Genomic DNA, 15,931 nt, shown 5'->3' on the forward strand with positions numbered 1-15,931 from the left:
CGTTTTCCAAAACAGCTGTGTCGGCGTTCGCGGTGAATAGCAGCGACGACATTCACCGCGCACGCTGACACGACTCGACACTCACCGCGCACGCCGACATAGCCGCCGATCGTTGTAATTTAGGATTAAATTGTTAAATTAGACTGTTGCCGCTAACATGTTTACCCTGTGGACGCTGATCGAAGCCTCGCTGCTGTGCCTGAACGCGGTCTGCATCCTGCACGAGGAGCGGTTCCTGGCCAAGTGTGAGTGACTAACACTTGTTGTCTGTGCCACGCATGTCATGTTTTTGTGCATATTTCGCAGTTGGATGGGGTCGCCAGGCGGGTCAGCAGGACTTTGGAGCCCCCACGGCCAAGGACCAGGTGCTGAACCTCATCCGCTCCATCCGCACAGTGGCCAAAAGTAGGTAGAGCCCGCTGCTCCTTCACAGTTTTAACTAAAAACCCCTTTCCTCTTGCAGTTCCCCTGATCTTCCTTAATATAATTGCGATTTTATTTAAACTATTACTTGGCTGACGCCTTAGACCGTAACAAATGTACCACATAAAGCCTTTGCAAGCCGAAAAGTCTATTTGTTCACTGCGCCGCCTGGCCACCGGACTTCCTCTGGAGCACGCACTTTACGCGGTTTTCCAGGGCTATGCTGTAGGCGTCCAGTTTGTAGGCCGCCGCCTCCAGTTTGTCCACCGTGTCGGAGATCTCGTCGATTTGCTGCATCAGGGGGGCCAGTTGCTGGAACTTCAGGCTGAGCTCGCTGGTCGAGGCGTTCAGGTTCTCCGCAATCTGGCGCATGTCCTTGTACTTGGCTATGGTGGCCCTGTTCATCTCCTCCAGCAGCCTGTAGTCCTCCAGGGGCGCGTTCAGCTCGTGGGTGATGTACTCCTCCGTCTTCTGGAACATCTTCGTGGCCAGCCGACTGAGATTCGGGTCGTGGCGGGTCAGGGCCTCGAAGCTGGAGGCGCTGGACAGGGTGGGTCCGTGCAGCGGCGAGTCCAGGAGCGGATTGGGGTCCTGTGCTGCGGCCGCGGCACTTGTAGTGGGCTTTTCAGCGTCCATATTGAGGAGTTTTCCGAGTTTTTCGAATAGAAAGGCTTTCTTCAATCAGCTGTTGCTGGGGTTGCGGTGCGAATGGAGCTTTTCGCCATTAACCACGAAATACGTTGAAAGCTTTGGGGAGTCTGGAATTCGCGGTACCCCTTAATTTGTCATTATTTATTTATAATTTATTTATTTTTTATTTATTTTATTTTTTATTTATAAATTTATAATTTGAAAAAAAAATCAAAATAATTTATAGTTTTTTTTTTTAACAAAAACATAAACTAAAAAAGTAGGCGGCTTCGGTGAAATATTGATTACAATTTCATTATTAATTAAAACACAATAAAATCTAAACCTATACCCCTACGATTCCCCCTTCAAAGGGTATAAACGGCCTCCAAAATGTTAGATTTCCATTGTTTATAAATGCAAGTACACATCCCACAGATAAGGCATTAGTATGCTTGGAAAACCACAGAACACATGTCGCAGAACAGTGAAGATCGCAAGCTCAAGCACCTCTTCGATGGCGGCGCCTGGAACGTCTACGAGCCGGACATCCTAAACCTCGGGGTTGGGGCTCCAGGCACAGATCTCCTCGCCTCCAACTGCGACAACTTCAGGAAGGCCACGGACCATTGCCTGGTGAGTGGTAAAATTACGCAATCTGCTCCTTGAAATGACCTTTGGGGGGTTTTCTTGCAGCAACGGGAACTGCGGGACAACCAGTCGCTGATTTTCCAGTATGGACCCACCAGTGGGGCGTACGAGGTGCGCCATGAGATCGCCACATATTTCAGCGAAATGTATGGGAGCCCCGTCAAGAGGTAATCGTCAAGTGGTTTTTGTGGCTTTAACAATTATTTAATTAGCTTTGTGGTTTTCTAGTGAGGACTTAATGATCACCACTGGAGCTACCCAGGGCCTTCACCTACTTCTCTCGACGGTGGTCGACTTCCAGGGCTTTATATTCGTGGATGAGTACACCTATATGATAGCCCTGGATAGTATGAAGCATTTCACCAGTCTCACCATAGTTCCTGTGAAGCTCAACGATGATGGTGTGGATCTGAAGGATCTCGAGGAGCAGGTGGCCAAGCGACGCTTTGATTCAAAGACCAAGGAGTTCTGGGGTATATACTACACTATACCCACCTATCATAATCCCACAGGGATATTGTTTTCACCAGGTTAATTTTAATTTTAATTATAATCCTATGGAAATTATCATTCTTTGTAATATTTTCAGAGATTTGTCGTGGGATTGTGCAGCTGGCCCGCAAATACGACTTCCTGGTGGTCTGCGATGATGTCTATACTATCCTGCATTATGGCGAGAAACCGAAACATTCCCGCCTGATGTCCTATGACGACAGAAGCGATCCCAACTTTGCAGGCCATGTCGTTTCCAATGGAAGCTTTTCAAAGATCCTGGGACCTGGCGTACGCGTGGGTTGGCTGGAGGTTCCGCCGCGGATTAAGCCAATCTTGGATGGAAGTGGGTTTGCCAACAGCGGCGGTTGTTTTAACAATTACACGGCTGGTATTGTGGGTAGCCTCTTCGAGCTGAGGCTGGCCCAGAAGCAGATTGCTCGCTTCTACGAGGCCTACAAGGAACGCATGCTGGCCACCACCCAGGTGCTCCGCAATGAGCTGCCCGAGGGATGCAAATTGGTCAGTCCCACGGGTGGGTACTTCATCTGGGTGCGGCTACCCGATCCGCTCGATGCCAGGGAATTCCTCAAGTACAGTTTGGAGCATCACAAGATTTACTTTATAGCCGGACCACGCTTCTCCTTGGATGGCGAGACGGGTAAGCAGTTCTTCCGGTTGTCCATTGCCTTTTACCCGAAAGATAAGCTGGTGGATGGTGCCAGGAGGCTATGCCACGCCCTCAGGGATTATATAAAGGACGTATCTTAATATGGCAAAACAATTTTATTGATGTGGGCTGACTGCTATCGTACTTTAAATAAGGCTTATAAAGATGTGACTTGGCACTAAACTACTTATCAAGATGTTATCTACTACATAAAGAGATATACGATATACACACACATATTTGTTGTACAGATTCTTGGGCACGATGCTTAAAAATATCACAAATCTGATAAATTCTATACAAATACGCAACACATAGTGTAGTTACAGCTCAACTGTATCTGCATCTGCATTTGTATCTATATCTTTAACCGTATCTGCATCGGTATCTGCTTGTCATTTGTGCTGCACTGCGAATGTCTACAGATTTCAATATCTTCCGATTGCTCATAATACTTTCGCTTGAATTGGAATGCCCGCTGGCGGATTTAGTAGCTTCCCTCACGCATCTACTCCGAGAAGGTCAGCACGATCTCCTTGAGCGATGTATAAGTGCCGATCACCAGGCCCAGAATGCCCACAATGATGAGCACAAAGTTGCCTAAAAAAATTAAGGATTAGTATTAGGATTTCAGGTATAAGAGGTAAACTCACTGAGTAGCAGCCAGGCCTTGCTGAGTCCCTTGGTGTGGTACCAATGGGTGCAGATCTGGATGAGGGCTGGGAAGGCCAGGCCCAAGGCAGAAAGACACAAGGCTCCAAACAGGGAGATGAACAGCTCCAGGTTGGGAATGGCCACGGCCAGGAGGACTATGGAGGTAAATTTTATATAGAAATCTTTTGGTACAAACTCCATAGTATACTTACAGGTCATTAGGACTAGGATCGTTCGCACGGCATACTCCCAGAAGAGAGCGTTTCGCTGGGGGCCCAGGCGCTTGGCCACATAATCGTTCCAGGTAATATCGATGGCCACATAGCAGGCCAAGCCATGGGTGATGTAGATGGCAAAGGCCAGCATTCCCTTGACGCACATGGACAAGCTAAGGGAGATATCAGTCATAAGATCAAAGGACAATCAAAAGAGATCCCTAAATAAACCTACATTTCATGCTCCGGCATATTCAGTGTAATAGATCCCAGCACCGCCGATCCGTAGTTCAGATAGCCAAAGAGACCCATGCCCACGTACAGGAACACAATCAGAACCATGGACACATTAAGGACTCCACAACTGCCGCCAAACTTCTGCGGTGTCTTCATCTCGTTCTCCAGCGGCAGAATCACGCCAATGGCCTCCAAAGCAAACAGAACGGTGCCGAAGAATAGCGGGAAGTTCTCCGGTTTGCCAAAGGCATCCTTTCCCTCCGTGGTCACGGGCTCCCGGAAGATGTAGTAGCAAATAATACCAAAGGAGACCATGGTGATGGCATTGGCCAGCGTGGAGAATGGGGCCAAATACTTGAGGTTGCGCACCCAGTTGATCAGGATCAAGGGCAACAGGATAATGATCATGCAGAGCCTGACATCGATGTTGGTATCGCCCACAGCATCCACAATGGCCTTAATGTTGGAGGCCACGAATACGACGTACACACAGCAGGTGCCCAGTTGGTAGATCAGCAGGAAGGTATTGACCACGGTGCCTATGTACGGGGCCATAGACCGGAAGAACTTGGGTCCTTCGCCCAAAGCTGTCTCTGCCACGGCCGGATAGTTCATGCTGGGCATCTGTAAGAAGAAGGGGGTTTTTATTAATAAAAAAAATTAGCTTTTGCTTTGAAAATAATAATACTTGAGTGAGGCATGCAGCTGATTGTAAATATTAACAACAAAATAGGTTTTAAAAGCAGCTGCTTTAATTTAAATATTACTAAACATCTGCTAATGAGTTAATTAGTCTTAGTAAACTTTAACAGATTTACAATATTTTCTTACCTTCTTTCTTCGGCACAATTCAAACTCCGCTTTGACCAATTGATGGATGCAATATGTACAAATAAAACCAATAACAACGGTGCCAATGGAGCCTGTGATATAGCCGGAGTTACGGAAGGCATTGGGCATGGCCAGAATACCAGTGCCCAGTGAACCCTTCAGTAAATGGAAGAGGGTTTCCGAATTTCTGTGGAAAAACCATATAATTAGTGGATACGTTTCTAATTTATTATGTTTAGTGTTATTTACTTACGTCGTGGGATGCTCTACCTCGCGATTGTGGTAGGGATTGTAGTCGGGATCCTTGGCCACTATGGCCTTGTTCTTCTGACCCTTCTCGGCCAGCTCCAACTTGTCTGCATGATCGCTGACATAGGCTGTGTTGCTGTGTCCATTCTTAGTCATGGCTGTGGGATTTAAGAGATAAATTAATTAATTTATTTATAAGTTTTCTGAAAGTATATTAACATAAACAAAAAAATTAAGTGTTCTTGAAGATACCCATAAAAATGAATTAACAAAATCCGGAACTACGTTTAAATTATGCCATAAATAATTAACTAAAGGGGTATTAAACTCATACCCTTTAAGTCCATTTCCCACCTGTAACTCTTTAGCTGCCTCATCAGCATCTACCACTCTCTCTGCATCCGTATCTTTATCTGAATCTGAATCTGTGGCGCAACAAGTGCGTGATGTGCACAGTGCGCGCCGCTCTGAAAATAGTCTGTGCCGCTGACATATTTCTAAATTGAAAGCAGACCTCGACAATGTCAAGTTCAGTGCTAGCGAAGCGTTGCCCCGATCCGACTGCATGCCCATCCCCATCCCCATCCCCATCCACACCTCCCTTTCGACTCAAAGGGTAGTAGTAGCATTACGAGTACCTGACATTTCGTGCAGTGTTCTGAGACGTGCTAAAATAGAACGAAGCGAAATAACAAAAGCCAATTTCAGTGTCACTTGTCTACGGATCGGACTTTGTTTGTCCGCCCTAATCGCTCCGCCTTCGCCACCTCCTCTGGCTGGTCCACCCCTCGTATCTCGGCCCCAAGCTTAATTAGGAAATATGTGTGTTGTGCTGTGTGACAACAAGCAATTCGAAAGTTTACGGCTTCCAGTTAAGATAATCTCATCTGCCCTGAGAGATATGGAAATTTTGGCAAATTGGTATAACTTTTCCTGTTCGTGCAATTGTCATTAGGTAATTGTTCAGATGATATCTGCAGATCAGATAAGTTTAGGTATGTCAGACCAAGAGCCAATCAAGAGAACCTGAATGACACTCTGCATAATCTCAAGTACGGCGGGTTTTCTCCGCCACTTACACAGTCTGAGATATGCGGAAGTCATTAACCGATCTCCGGGGAGCTCTTGATTATGTGATTTTACTGAATTGGCTTTTGGGAACTCTACTGGGTTGAGTAATCTCTGGGGAAAATCTATGTAAAATAATTCATTTATGATAGGAACAATTGCAAGCTGGCATATATAATGATTTAAAGGGAATCTGATATGTATAGAAAAGCTTCTAATGGCCCAATTCCGGCTTGGGTTTTATGAGCCTGAAAAATATATAAGACTGACTTTTACAGGGCGTATGAGTAATGCCTTACAATAGAAAATAAAGTGAATATGACTTGCATGTCTAATTTTATGTGAAATTCCTATTGGCTGCCCAGCATATTAATTTGAAGGAAAGTTTAAGCCCAGCTTATCAAATTTTAAACCATAAAAATATAGTAAACGAGAAAGAGTAATTTTATTTTCCTAAGAATACATTTTATGTGAAATTCTTCAAGCCAAAATAAACATAAAGATAAGCTTTCTAATAGTCTAATTCCGGCTTTTTGTTTTAAAACCATCAGAGATCACCACCGAAAATAGACAAAGGCCAAGAGACTACGCAAAACAGAATTCGCAGAAATAATCTCCATAATTTATTTCAACTATCCGCAAACAAAACAAACCCCTTTAGTTTGTTTTACTAATGAAGTGCAGGCGGTTTAAACTGGATTGCCATTTGCATTTGCGTTATTATAGTATGCAAATAAATTAATTTTATGTGACGATGTCGATTTGCAAAATTGCCAATTTGCTTTGACTTGGCTGCGCATGATTTAGTGGGCCTCATCCTTTCCTTTTTTCGTATTTCATTTTGCACTTTATCCATTTTCCCCTTTTTGCAGCTGTCTATAAATAGGCAAAACAAAATATTTTTGAAAATGTTTTTAAGCCAAGAATTCCCCATGAATCGCTCACTCGCTCGCTCGCTCGCATTCTGTTCACGTGAACACCGGCGGAATATCAATTGAAAGCGGCACGCGACTCTCTCGGCTTTTTGTTTTGGTTTCTTCGCTTGTATTTTTTATTGTGCTTTTATTTACTCACTAATGCTGTTGTTTTTAATGTCTAGACCCGAGACTTAGCCAAGTTCAATGAGCCAGGCCAGGCCGCTTGGCCTTAGACGTCGTCGTTTGCAGCACTTGACTCGCTGCCGCGGAATACAAATTTCAATTAACAGCACCGCATTTCAGGTTGCCAGCAGCGGATCTTGGCCGATCGGCTTCTAAGCCGCTACTGCTGGCTTATAAAAGCCGTCGGCCTTGCTCCGCTTAATCATTTCGTTTTTCGAAACCACAGTTTTCGACTCTGCTGGCTCTGGCAGTGAATTTTGGAGTGGAAAAGTTCTTGGCAGGTGGAAAAGTGACACCGAATGGTGGTGGCGACGGGGTGGGGGGACAGCAACTTCTGTTTTCGGCCGACGAATGTGGTGGAGTGGCAACTGAACAGCCAGGGCAGGTTTTTAATCGAATTTTCCACGGCAGGCGAACATTAATCAAGGCGTTTTGGGGAGGAGGAAAAATATCGATAGTCGCACAGGAAAATTGTTATTCAATAACTATCAAAAACTAACTAACTTAGTTTAAATTCATATATATTTTTTCTTACTTTGGGTTACGAAACAAATACATTTAATAAAAATGTTAATAGGTTAAACAAATATAAATTTAATAAGAAACTTACTTCACAAAAACAATAGCAATGCTCAATAATTATATACTGGCTTTCGATTTCTGTTAATAACTGGTTAGTTTTGGGTTTTGTTTTGGAAAAATTTATTTAAAAATGTAAGTGAATAATGCATGTTCGTTTGCACAACACCTTCATTGAAAGTAAATACTATTGATTAATTTTACACATCCAAATGGCTAATGACAGCATTAAGCAGATAAAATTGGCAATCAATGGTCAGTAATTATTTATTGTGATATGTTAACATCGCTATTTTTCCAACCTTTACTCAGGAGTGTGCAAATGCCGGAGAAGTCATGGATCTTTGTTTGTTGGCACATCAGCTTGGCCAACTGGACGTATGAGTGATGTGTGCTTTTTATCTGAGACTTCTATGCTATGCCTTATCAGGCGCTCGGTTGCAAAATAAATAAAGTTCCATGGATTTATAATACTGCATTATAAATGTTGAACAGAGACTTGAAATTGTGTATCATATTGAAGATAAGTAAATATTCAAATAATACTTGAGGAATCTTTATCTTTAGTTGAATTCAATGGGTTAATACTCCATTAATTAAGTCACTTATTGATTCTTATTTTTATTATTAATGGAAATGTGTAGTTATACTATATATAAACTTGTTACTCCTCAACCTATGATTAAGTCAGAGGTTATATTCATGCTTTAAATTAATAAATTACTAAAGAAAATGGGTCTTTCTCTCAATGAATTGCTCTCAAAGCTTGATTTATGCTTTTATTTATGCAAAAGTTGTGTCTATTTTCCGGCTTTTATTGAACTTTTCAAACAAAACTAATAACAAATCACAAACCTTGACCCTTTGCACTTTTCTTTTATCTATTTTTGTAGCAATCGATGTTTTACGTCAAACGTTGTCTAAATTTAACTAAAATTAATTGCGGGTCGCGGGGTTATGGTCTTCACTTGACGTAGCTAAACTGAACCGAACGATCTGTGCACTCGGGCTCGACTTACTAATTTGCAAAAGTCGAGCATCGCGACTTCCGCTGTCTAATTACCCCTCCCAAAAAAAAAAAAACAAAACATACAAAAATAACAGCACAAAAAATACACAAAAATAGAGAGATCGCCAGAAATTTGCTCACTTACCGTCGTTGTCTGAGGGATTGCAAAACTCTGGGTTATTAACGGGAGCGAGTGCAGCTTCTGTTGCATATATATATATCTATATATATTCGATGTCGAACTCTTGGCAATGCCGCTTAGTTAGTTGATTATTTTGACAATTAACCGAAACACTCGAATCACGGAATAAAACATAAATCTAAATCAACGCCGCGCACTTACACTACACACTATAGGCTATATACTAGGCGATGATGATGCACGAGCTGTATAGTTGGTCGGATCGGATGGATCTGCGGTGTGATCGTGTTGGCCGCGCGTTAACGACTAAATCAGACCCAACGTGGGTCACCAGTTTTAAGCATCGCGCGAAACGTTGCACGACACGCACACCACCGGCCTCACTTTTCACATGCTCAAGCGACACACACAGGGAACCATCTCGCACATTTGCCGAGTGTCGCAGAATCCAACGGTTAGATGGATGGGTTGGCTGAGGGAGGAGGGATGCTGGGACACGGTGGCTTTCGTTTGTGTATCAATCTGATCACTTAGGGGCATTACAAAGCGAATAGAAAGAGGATCCTGGACTCGGACTCAGGGCTAAATATCAATGGTTTATGGAGTTGTTTACCCCCAACTTGTTGTTGAGATTAATAATTGTATGATTTATACAAATCCTCGGAGGTATGGTTTTAGTTTTGGGCTTGTGTTGATAGTTTCCTTACTTTTCAGATTTTAATAATATTGTTTTTAGATTTTCTCTACTATTTAACACCTTATTGTTGAGGGTTTTCTACTTGTATTGATTTTAACAGTTGCATTCCAGTTTTGTAGAATTTAAGGTTAAAGCGTCACCAAGAAATTAAGTGTGAAATTCTTAATTATTTCTAACGAAAGTTAGCTATTCAAATAGTCTATGTTTGCTATTTGTTACTATATAAATAGTCTATGTTTACTTTAAGATCTTAGCTACTATGGAAGGTGTGTAGGTGTTGTAATAAAAACTATAGCCAAGCCTTTATAAATTTAGAATAATATTAATTTCAATAATATTTAATATTTGATTTAATAAAGTTTAGGCACATTTTTATCAACTTTAGAACTAATTATAGTCTAGGGATTTATAGCATTTACTTTACCTATTCATACATAATATGTTTTCCTGCTTTAAGCCAAGTAACAGCAAACTGGACACACAGGTTAGTTGCTGGTCTTAATAAACCGAGGTGCTAGTAATTTCTAGGCTTCTTAAGTAACTTGGCTTCCTTTCCACTAATTTATTAAATATAAAATTACATTTATAATTCCAACTCCCTGGGAGTTCCTTTACTCAGTCCCTTTCTTTGCATTCCCTAAGTGGTCAGCTTGTGCTCCCTGAACAGCTTTCCCCCATATTCCCCAAGCTCATCTGTTAACCATAAGCGATCGCTTAATGACAGTCACTCAACACGTTTTCATGTAACCATCATCAAGGCCTGATCTTCTCGGTTCCTCGTTCCTCCTTGCCAATCGCCAAACCGTGGGCCACTTTTCTGTCTTGGCACACAGAGAGACATTGCCAAATATTTGGACGCGGGGCATTGTCTGGCTTATGGCAAGACGGCAAAAGAACCAGTAACCAGCTACTACTGTGTCCAACACACTTCGATCGGCGGGCAATTAACATGTTTTTTTTTGCAGTGCGATTCGGTTCAATCAACGATTCGAGGCGATGGCTTAATGCACTTTCTCAGCGCCAGCTAACTGGTTTCTCTCAAGAAGGAGGAGGGAGTGTGTGGAGTGCTGTTCTGCGACGGCCTGTTAACTTGGCCGAATGAAATTTCCTGCGCCTGCATTGCGCATACGCCGCATGTGCCTGGGAATTACCCCAGTTATCCCTCACTGGAGCGAAGCGATCAATAACCAGAGCGATACCCGCGATACCCGCGATACGTGATACCCGCCCCAGAAAACCTGTTCCCCCCATCTGGCCAGGCTCTGACGTAGTCTTTCGGTCTAGCCACTCTTGACTTTGGCTGAATCGAAAGGGAAGCTGGTTCCGAGTTGGCCAAAAACATATTTGCGCATTTCTTCTTTCCACTGACGTCGGCAAATCCGCTCTAATGGGCTAATATGGTTAATGGTTTACAGGTTTAATGGCCTCTAGATCAATGGACGGCTTCAATTAAGTCGGTAGTGTTAATTCTTTGTCAGAATTGCCAGTAATTCGCACCTCGTCATAAACTTATCTATGATTTATAGGGGCAAATATTTATGCCAATTTATTAATATTACGACTAGGATTAATCACATTTGGCCAAGGAAAAACATCCATCATTTTTCCAGCGAGATGACTTCAAGGTGAAAACTCTAATTTAACTGAATGCTAAAAAAAGCTTTCAGCTTTAAACACATGTATTTAGATATCGTTATGAAAATGACACATTTCCAATCTGATCAGGCAAGGCAAACTCATTTGCAGTTAAATATATAGAGATGCCGTGATAATTGCTTGCGAATTTCATCTGATTAGGTGTAAAAGCGTACAAGCACTCTGTTTGGCTTAAATTATATTTAATTTGAGGAATATTGACGCTTACAGTGAGCCACAAAGTTGAGTGTTCACTGGGTATTTTAGGGAACTTATGAATGGGTTTTGGGTTTTTTTCTGCTTATAAATAAATAAATAAAAATATTTTGATTGAAAAGAATAATATTAAAGCAAGTGAAGCATTGTTCCTTGAATAAAATATTTGGTTTAAGCGTCATGATTTTCATTACGTATATACAACATTGATTTCATATATTGACGTAGGTATATTTGACGTACACATTGTGTTTTTTAGTATTTATTTTAAATGTAATTGAATATTTAATTTCGTTTTCAATGAGACTTTATTTGTGGAGGCGTTAAGTGCACTTAAAATAGATTTAAATATATTTTTACCTATAAAGTTTAAAACGCTATATGCTAAAATGTTATGTTAAAGCACATAATTTAAATAAAACCCAAATTTTTTTTACCATAATTTCAAAACATATTTTATATATAAATACTTTATTTGCAAATATTTTCCCCACCATTTTCCTAAGTGCATCCGATAGCGTCAAGTGAGCAGCCGCATATTACGGCCAGGGGGAAAATTGATTTCGCCCTGAACTTGTGCTGCCCTGCTGGGTGTCACACAACAAAGAACACGTGCCGCTGGTCCATTTCTGGTTTGAGATGTGCTCTCCATTTCCATTTACATCTCTCTTTGAATGCCCTGATCCGATGACAACCACGGTCAGGTGGTGGTCGACTGCCCTTTGGCCTCGCCAATTTTCCTCGACTTTTACTTTCCAACGGAGGGACGGGGTGGTGCTGCCAGTGCCTGTGTCCATATCTCATATTCCATATCTCATGGCATCGTGTAATTTTTTGTGGCAGCTCAATTGAAAAATTGCTTTGTTATTCTCAATTTGAGGCTCTAAACAGTTTTAGGCGCTATGCGTTTTTTTCAATCACGAATTGCGCACAAAAGAGCGAATCCCATTCCCATTTGGGACACTCGGACACCTCTGTACTGCTGCCGAGTGCTGCCCAGTGCTGATGAGTGCTGATTTATTATTATTATTATTAGATTGGGGTTGGCTCAGGCCCGTTGAAGGAAGTGGGAATTGAGGGTGACACAGTTTCTGCTGCCTGCTGTGCTGCTCGCAGTGCCGGCTTTTGCATGCAGATCAGAGTTTACCATTGCCCTGTCCATGGGTTCGGATCAGTTGATCCCGGCCCGGTCAGGGTGAAAGGTTTCCAGGCTTTAGGTTCCTGGTGCAAGGTCTAAGGTCCTCTCTTCTCGCCATGTCAACGCCAGAGACTGTAAGTTTGCCTATAGATTCCGCTTCGAATCTCCGAAAATTTTCCTGTTTCCAAATTGAATGTAGAAATTTATATTTAAGAAATTTCAAAGAGATTGTTTCAAATAAATTTAAAGAAATATTTAAAAAATCATAGAAAGATTGAATGTCTGTAAATTCTGAAGCTCTTTAATTTGCCTTAAAAGTCATGACCGGGTTGCAAATTATGGCTTAAATCTTTTGTGTGCCAAAACTCAGTTTCAAGCGTTAATGACAGTCTTCGAACGGGCTTTAGGTCGCATTTTTGGAATTCCTCAACACAAAAAGAGAAACGAGAACAGGAACTCGTGGGTTAATTATCACAAAAGCTTTGGCAGGTAATCGCAGCTAAAACCGACAGAGAACTCCCCCATTAGTTTGAGTTTATCTCGGAGATAAGAATTCCGAGCAGGCGTGCACTGGCCTACAAGATCGACGACATCTTTATCAACGGCTGCCAACAAATGTCAACTGTCCGCTGTCGTCTGTCTCTGGATTTGAGTTATTTCTCACGTTCCGCTGTCTGGGCCGAGTCAGTGTGGAATTGCAATAAAAGAGCCTAAACACATCATGTTTTCCGTATGGCATATGTGTACCATCACCCGCAATCCCCATGCCCAATCTCCGGAGCAGGTATATTTATGACTGACTCAATGTTAATGTTACTGCTTAACCGCTGACATTGCCAAGTGCTCCGTGCGACGGAGATCGGTAGGGGGCTAAAGCGGTACACTCGAGCGGGTTCCGAGAGCTTTGGGATCGAGATATAGAGGCTCACATCCACTGCCACTGCCACTGCCAAGTGCCAGTGCCAACTTTTGTTTTAAATTGAATGTCTGACCAGATTCGCGCTTTTATTCTGTGCCCGCCGATCGTTCCACAAACAACCAACAGCGCCAAGTTCGACTCCGGCGGCTAACGCGGCGTATACTCGATTTAATTGTTCTCCGCGCGGTTCCGTTTTTATTGTGGCAATATGACTATAGCCGTGATTAGCGGATCGGGCGCAGCCTGCGATACAGTAAGTGCCTCGTAAGCGTAATTCAAACCGAGAGTGTTTCCCAACTGATATCAGTCCCACCAGATACCAGGTTAATGCAATATCGATCGATTAAAACGGAATTCGGTCGCGGTCGGTCATCAAATTGGGGCAATATCGCTTGTTAATCACAGATAAATCAGAAATCAATTATGGCATTTTAAACGGAGGAATTTTATTGGCAAAAATAATGCAAAATCATCTTTGAAATTGTGGTGATAAGTGGATTGTATGGAAATTATGATAGATCGTTTATAAACATAAAGAAAATAATATGGAAGTTGTATTCTTGAAAACTATGATCAACAATCTAATGAAAAGTGAGAGATATATTCATTACTTTGAAAAATATGCTTTTGTTTTCTAATTACGCCACTTTATTATACCACTTAACGAGCTATTTTTGAAAATCTATAAAAATTCTTTGCAATGCCCTTGTATTTGTTCCATTGATAATCACCCCAGATTAGTACAAAACAAGAACGATTAGAGGGAAATTCGTTTGTCATCCCAGAAATATTCTGATATAATTTATGTGTATATCAAAGATAAATCCTGTGATCCACAGACATGATTTATAAGCCTTATAAATCGCAGAAAAATCGAAAATAAATAACGAAAAATCACAACCCACCCAGAGCTAATCAACTAGCCAGTTCAGTTCAGTGAGACACAACAAAGTAATTGGTTTTTATGTTCGGCATGCCACCGTATATCACTTGAGACTGCAATTAGGCTGGTGTAAACACGGCGAAATGATATTAGGCCAGCGGCCTTATCGGGTGCTCCCCTGTTTGCTGTGGGATTTGGTTAAGCCCCTGGCAGTCATCAAGTGTCTGTTACCTAAGAGTGACTCTTCCACAAAAAGCGGATCAGCGAAGAACGATGGAATCGACATTGACTTCAAGTGTAATTACTTATAAAACTCGTTAGCTAAGCAAGTGGAGATAGCCAACTCTTTATATACATAGTACACTATCCCAGCTCAATCCAGTTGAAAACCTTTCAAAAGTTCGCCAGGAATGATTCATATTGAGGGTGTTTCTACCCCGCCCCCTTAGTATTTATAGAAATATCTAAAACTGTTCCGAATGCGGCTTATCTATTGGCTTTATCACGGCCAGCGGCTATTTTTGCATTGGGGAATACATGGATTTTTAATTAAATTAACATGCGCTATGAGGTTTCGTAGGAAGCGGGTCCTCAGATCTTTCTTTCCCAGTCACCTATCATCAGCTATCGGCAGACTAGAATTAATAATCAATAGCGTCATTGAGCTGCAGGTGGATGGATACTTTGCCCCGTGGCCCTGATTTATTTTTTCACTTATTCGCGGATACACCTATCCAGATAGGGAATTCTTATCCGTTTGCTTCACGGACAAGTGGTTACTTGGCGGCTCAGATTGGCGGAGTCTTTTAGTTTAGATTCTTGAACTGAGTGCGTTAGTTGTGCTGCTTATTAAATATTTCCAGGAGTTCGAGGCCCACAAAAATCCTTTAAAGGTGAGCATTTCCAAGGTGTGAGGGAAGTGAGGATTCCCAAGTGTTGTGTGTGAAATTAATGAATTGAGCTTGGCCGCTCAAAGTCAACAACCCGAGCTTGAGTGTCATGTTTGGGGGTTTTTCGCCGCAAGTGTTTTTGTGAATGGCCCAAGGATTGACGCTGTGATGGATGAACTCTGCGTGTGTATTATATATTTGTATGCCATGTGCATGCCAAGTGGCGGGGCGTGTGTGTGTGTGACTTAGGTAATACCTGCCCGATCTTTTTCCTGCGCTGTTTTTATTGCAAACAATTACGTCGAACATCATATCTCTTTGTTTGGAGCAGAAACCCGTTTTGGCAGTCCAATTTCAGGGTGCGTTTTGGTGTATTTTATTTTTGCATATGCAAATTGCTTAAATAACGCGCCTGTCAACTGCCACGGGGATTGAGATTGCCGTAAATTAGCTTTCAAGTACGACTTGATTCTGATTTTGCTCTGTGAAAGCTGCACTTGTTATTTGTGTTTATTTTTATCTATAAGTTAAGTAGCTAAATCCGCGGAGATCGGCAGCAGAGGTCACACAAATTAAGGAGAGCATTTCGTTGCGAATATAATC

General features: G+C 42.1%; 4 protein-coding genes across 5 annotated transcripts; 2 read left to right on the plus strand and 2 right to left on the minus strand.

Moving 5' to 3' along the window:
• The first annotated feature begins 66 nt into the window (after positions 1-66).
• Positions 67-569, plus strand: LOC108073515 (immediate early response 3-interacting protein 1). Its single transcript, XM_017165188.2, has 3 exons — positions 67-245; positions 307-405; positions 464-569. Exons 1-3 carry the CDS (start codon positions 158-160, stop codon positions 517-519), a joined length of 243 nt encoding a protein of 80 aa, XP_017020677.1. The 5' UTR covers positions 67-157; the 3' UTR covers positions 520-569.
• Blos2 (biogenesis of lysosome-related organelles complex 1 subunit 2) lies at positions 473-1,224 on the minus strand. Its single transcript, XM_017165187.3, has one exon. It carries the CDS (start codon positions 1,057-1,059, stop codon positions 580-582), a length of 480 nt encoding a protein of 159 aa, XP_017020676.1. The 5' UTR covers positions 1,060-1,224; the 3' UTR covers positions 473-579.
• Positions 1,225-1,371: 147 nt separating this feature from the next.
• On the plus strand, positions 1,372-3,103 carry LOC108073513 (2-aminoadipate transaminase). The gene is made up of 4 exons (XM_017165185.3): positions 1,372-1,689; positions 1,750-1,871; positions 1,933-2,234; positions 2,294-3,103. The coding sequence occupies exons 1-4, from the start codon at positions 1,528-1,530 to the stop codon at positions 2,965-2,967; spliced, it is 1,260 nt and encodes a 419-aa protein (XP_017020674.1). The 5' UTR covers positions 1,372-1,527; the 3' UTR covers positions 2,968-3,103.
• On the minus strand, positions 2,964-9,616 carry LOC108073512 (proton-coupled amino acid transporter-like protein CG1139). Of its 2 annotated transcripts, none has more exons than XM_017165184.3 (7): positions 8,954-9,616; positions 5,057-5,210; positions 4,804-4,990; positions 3,971-4,596; positions 3,733-3,908; positions 3,520-3,675; positions 2,964-3,466 (listed from the first exon to the last, which is right to left on the minus strand). In XM_017165184.3, the coding sequence occupies exons 2-7, from the start codon at positions 5,206-5,208 to the stop codon at positions 3,375-3,377; spliced, it is 1,389 nt and encodes a 462-aa protein (XP_017020673.1). In that variant the 5' UTR covers positions 5,209-5,210; positions 8,954-9,616; the 3' UTR covers positions 2,964-3,374. The 2 variants fall into 2 exon arrangements, with proteins under 2 accessions (XP_017020673.1, XP_070141783.1); XM_070285682.1 differs by lacking the exon at positions 8,954-9,616 and adding an exon at positions 7,195-7,545.
• Positions 9,617-15,931: the final 6,315 nt, after the last annotated feature.

This window comes from Drosophila kikkawai, chromosome 3L (assembly GCF_030179895.1).
Source record: "Drosophila kikkawai strain 14028-0561.14 chromosome 3L, DkikHiC1v2, whole genome shotgun sequence".
Taxonomy (NCBI): domain Eukaryota; kingdom Metazoa; phylum Arthropoda; class Insecta; order Diptera; family Drosophilidae; genus Drosophila; species Drosophila kikkawai.

What these genes read in the sequence shown, in the direction of transcription:
- Blos2 (XM_017165187.3), bottom strand. Translation starts at nt 1,059, where the DNA reads ATGGACGCTGAAAAGCCCACTACAAGTGCCGCGGCCGCAGCACAGGAC.
- LOC108073513 (XM_017165185.3), top strand. Translation starts at nt 1,528, where the DNA reads ATGTCGCAGAACAGTGAAGATCGCAAGCTCAAGCACCTCTTCGATGGC. An exon ending in TATGGGAGCCCCGTCAAGAG is followed by an intron (nt 1,872 to 1,932) that starts GTAATCGTCAAG and finishes GTGGTTTTCTAG; the next exon opens with TGAGGACTTAATGATCACCA. An exon ending in AGGGATATTGTTTTCACCAG is followed by an intron (nt 2,235 to 2,293) that starts GTTAATTTTAAT and finishes TAATATTTTCAG; the next exon opens with AGATTTGTCGTGGGATTGTG.
- LOC108073515 (XM_017165188.2), top strand. Translation starts at nt 158, where the DNA reads ATGTTTACCCTGTGGACGCTGATCGAAGCCTCGCTGCTGTGCCTGAAC. An exon ending in GGAGCGGTTCCTGGCCAAGT is followed by an intron (nt 246 to 306) that starts GTGAGTGACTAA and finishes CATATTTCGCAG; the next exon opens with TTGGATGGGGTCGCCAGGCG. An exon ending in CATCCGCACAGTGGCCAAAA is followed by an intron (nt 406 to 463) that starts GTAGGTAGAGCC and finishes TTCCTCTTGCAG; the next exon opens with TTCCCCTGATCTTCCTTAAT.
- LOC108073512 (XM_017165184.3), bottom strand. Translation starts at nt 5,208, where the DNA reads ATGACTAAGAATGGACACAGCAACACAGCCTATGTCAGCGATCATGCA. An exon ending in AATTGTGCCGAAGAAAGAAG is followed by an intron (nt 4,597 to 4,803) that starts GTAAGAAAATAT and finishes TTCTTCTTACAG; the next exon opens with ATGCCCAGCATGAACTATCC. An exon ending in AATATGCCGGAGCATGAAAT is followed by an intron (nt 3,909 to 3,970) that starts GTAGGTTTATTT and finishes TATCTCCCTTAG; the next exon opens with CTTGTCCATGTGCGTCAAGG.